Source organism: Etheostoma spectabile, unplaced genomic scaffold, assembly GCF_008692095.1.
Source record: "Etheostoma spectabile isolate EspeVRDwgs_2016 unplaced genomic scaffold, UIUC_Espe_1.0 scaffold351, whole genome shotgun sequence".
Taxonomy (NCBI): domain Eukaryota; kingdom Metazoa; phylum Chordata; class Actinopteri; order Perciformes; family Percidae; genus Etheostoma; species Etheostoma spectabile.
In genome coordinates this window covers 106,159-110,179 of record NW_022605590.1, presented here as the reverse complement: position 1 = coordinate 110,179, position 4,021 = coordinate 106,159, and the positions used below count along the sequence as shown (strand labels likewise).

The 4,021-nt window shown below is 40.3% G+C and overlaps 1 protein-coding gene across 1 annotated transcript in view; it reads left to right on the top strand.

The window, feature by feature from the left end:
• LOC116686301 (A-kinase anchor protein 6) overlaps nt 1–4,021 on the top strand; it is a 123,142-nt gene that overhangs the window by 17,165 nt on the left and 101,956 nt on the right. Inside the window, exon 12 of the mRNA XM_032511276.1 lies at nt 1,795–1,966. Coding sequence (XP_032367167.1) covers nt 1,795–1,966 — 172 coding nt within the window. The remainder of the gene's footprint in view (nt 1–1,794; nt 1,967–4,021) is intronic.

The window sequence follows — 4,021 nt, the reverse complement described above, 5'->3', positions numbered from 1 at the left end:
CTATCTATCTCTATAATATCTATCTCATATAAGTCCTCTCTCTCTGTTCTCTCTCTATCCCTCTCTAGTCTATGTACTTCTCAGGTGTGGTGGGCGTCTCTAGCCTTAATTATGATCTCTTTAGATTATCTCTATTTGTGCTGTATCTCTCTCTCGGTATCGTCTCTCTATCATGTATCGCTCTCCCGCTCTTCAATTCTCCTCTCTTGTATCTTCTCTAGGCTCTCTATAATCTCATTCTCTCTCTCTCTCTCTCGTTAGCCATCTATTGTTCTTATTATCTTCTCCGTCTCACTATCTCCTCTCTTGTCTGTGTTGCTTCTCTCTCTTCTGTGTGTTTATGTTATTTATGTAAATACTGTATCATGATATTCCTTTAACTGTAAATATCCACACACACACACAGAGTTTCCTTCGTACACCATATAGTATTAGAAATAATTTAAATGCAGTTCAAACAAAGTTTTATATAAGGTGAGCAGTGTAGGGCGTGGAAGTAAATGTCTTAGTTTAAAAAATAGTCCGACATATTAAGATCATTTTTTTGATTAGGTGATCAATATGGCATTTGAAATTTAAATATTCATCGATATTTGTCGGACCAGAGTTTGGTTGACTCATCAAACAAACATTTTAGGCTGCGACAACTTGCCTACACAGCTCCACTCACGCTGTAAACAAGCAGTGGTTTTAGATCGGATAGAAAAAACACTTGGAGACATTTTGAGACGGGTCCATAATTTTCAGTCATCTCTTCTACCTCTGCATGTCTCCTTTGCACACACGTCTTCTAACTCTGATCTTAAATTAAACCTTCTTCTAGTCCTAGCTTTCTCAAACGTGAGTGCATGCGTGTGTGTGCGTGTGCGTGTGTGTGCGCGTGACCCTTCATTCTCATTTGTCCCTCTTGTCTTTTAATATCTGCACTTCTTTTTGTCTCCTTGCTCGTCCTCCACCTCCTTCCTTTCTTTCCTTTTTGCCTTTTTATTCTCTTCTGTGTTAAACGTCTCTCTCGTCGCTGCCTCCCCTCCCATCTTTTATTTCCTTGAGGTGTGTGTGTGTGTGTGTGTATGTGTGTGTGTGTGTGTGTGTGTGTGTGTGTGTGTGTGTGTGTGTGTGTGTGTGTGTGTGTGTGTGTGTGTGTGTGTGTGTGTGTGTGTGTGTGTGTGTGTGTGTGTGTGTGTGTGTTGGACAAGTTAGTGTTGATTGGATCCTCAAGCGCTTGAATAAAAATAGACAATTCGAAAAAACAAGATTTTGGAATATTGGAGGAATATTCTACTTATCATTTGGAGAGAAAAACAATTGTCCCGAGATCGATAAGTTGATTTAAAAGTGTGTGTGTGGTGTGTGTGTGGTGTGCGGTGTGTGTGCGCGTGTGTGTGCGGGTAGGACAAGTTAGGTTGATTGGATCTCAAGCACTTGAAAAAATAAGACAATTCAACCAGATTTTGTGAATTGAGAATATTCTATTTCTTACTGGAGAAAAAATTGGCGAGCATCGATAAGTTTGTTAGGGTGTGTGTGTGTGTGTGTGTGTGTGTGTGTGTGTGTGTGTGTGTGTGTGTGTGTGTGGTGTGTGTGTGTGTTCTTGACAAGTAAGTGTTGATTGGATCTTCAAGCGCTTGAAAAAAAATAGACAATTCAACCGGATTTTGTGAATTGAGAATATTCTCTTTCTTCACTTAGAGAAAAACAATTGTCCGAGCAGCGGGTGCAAGATAGGGCCCAAAGTGTTATTATCTGTGGTAGGAATGATTTCTTGATCTATTTTCCATCTCTCTTACGTTTCAGGTCAAAGAAACCTCCGCCCCTCCACACCGGCGCCGACTGGAAGGTGGTCCTCCACCTGCCGGAGATCGAGACGTGGCTCAGGGCGACCAGCGACCGGGTCACGCAGCTCAGTCACTCCGCGGGACAAGACAGCGACAACCGGCACGTGGACGTCCACCTGGTGCAGCTCAAGGTAGACATGGACACGTCTTCCTCTTCTATTGGGGCAATAATTCACTACGATATTAGAATCATATCATGATACAATCATATATATATATATATATACAGATCTTGGTAAACATTTGTTAACAAGGTCTAATAACTGAATTTTATCAGAAAATAAGGGGAATATCATTTGAAGTAGCAGATTTTTTTTTTCTTCTAAGATCCAGTGTTTCCCACAGATTATAAAGCAATTTGTTTGTGTGTGTGTGTGTGTGTGGGGTGGGTGGGTGTGACGTGTGTGTGTGTGTGTGTGTGTGGTGTGTGGTGTGTGTGGGGGGGTGGTTGCGTGTGTGTGGGTGTGGTGTGTGGGGGTGTGTTGTGGTGTGTTGTGTGTGTGGGGAGGTGGGGTGGTGTGACGTAGGGGTGTGTGTGTGTGTGTGTGTGTGTGTGTGTGTTTGGTAAGGGGATGATGTCATGCGCTCATTTGCACATTTGTGACATCATTATGCAATAATTTGCATGAAGCTTAGTGGTTGTGTCAGCAAGGTAGATAGAAAGAAATAGAAATCTTTAGCCAAATAATCACAAATTAAATACAGAATTTGTTTTACCTTATTATACATTTTACCTAATTATTACTTAGTTAGCCTATCTGTGAAGTAAAAAAAAAAAATTCTACAAAGGGAGATTCAGATCAAAGAGATTTAGAGAAAGCTGAAGGCTTTGGCGGCCACAGGAGAGAAATACCTCGCTGGATAATACTGGCAACTTTTTTAACAGAAAATTGCCAGATTTGTCTGAACAATTGCAATAGTGTTTAGAAGAAAAAAAAAATTGAGTAATGAAACGCAACGTATGGCAGCCGGTGTTGATTGTGTGGCGAAACACCGCACTATTTCTGTGCATGCATGTGAACATAGTTTATATTCCTTCTTTGTATTTAACTTTGTTAAACCACATTATTGATGATTATGTATCTAAAATCTCCTTGTAAAGCACCAATTGTCAACCTTATCAACTTATGTACAATATTGATGTAGATTTGGTCGAGATATCTGATTTTGTCCATATCGCCCAGCACTGGGGCAACTGTTAGATCTGCCTGTTGAAATTGTTCATCTGTGTGATTTCTGACAGCAAGACCGCTCCTTTTTATCCTATTTGACATGGGCGGGGTGGACTTAAAAGACAGAAAGTAGACCCTTTTAGTTGAAAGCTACTACTACTTTGCCTAGTTACATCTCAGGGTTTCCTCTGTGTCCCTGATGTCTTGATAGTCGGGATTTACTCTTTGATTCCTGCCCACTCCCTTTGCAAATACATACTCATAAACCGGTCCTACAGTCTTTGATATTTTGCACTTGGTTGTTCCTGAATAACCTTTTAAAAAGTGTTCAAGCTTGCCACTCCAATCGGGAAAGCAACAGCATCAAATACAGTCACAGCGCTGAGATTAAACTGTCTGAGCTAGAGACCCAATCACAATTTTGGTTTGCAATACCTTTCATGTAGAAAACCCTGCGTCCTGTACATACATGAGCAATTGGGGTTAAGGAACAACTGGATATACTCTTATCTCCTACATCTAACGTGCATGTTTGATACATTCATATGTCAACACTTTGACTAACGTCAGCTTAGAGAGCTAATTTACCTGTTGGATCACAGACTAAAGAAAATGACACCGCCCAAACTAGCAGTTAGTCCGACCGGCGATGACATGTTGCTCTTCCTATCTCTAGATTTGGTTTATCAAAGACGCTAGCAAAGCAACAAAGAACAGATAATAAACATAGCAGACACGTCAGATAGGTCAGACCTCCGTGTTAAACTTCTTTAAATTCACCGAATCACTCACAAACATGTTAATTTCAGTGGTAATATTCACCCCTGACCTTAACTTGGTGTATTGCATGTACAAAAAGAAGTATAAAAAAAAAAAGAAAAAAGTCTATTGCCAGTGAATGGTAAGCTCAAAAGACTTCTTCAGGATCCAAAGAGGATATTTAAATTAACTTGAAATCAACTTAATAATGTCTGAATTAGAGATCTGAATGTATATTAGGGCTGCTCGATTTTG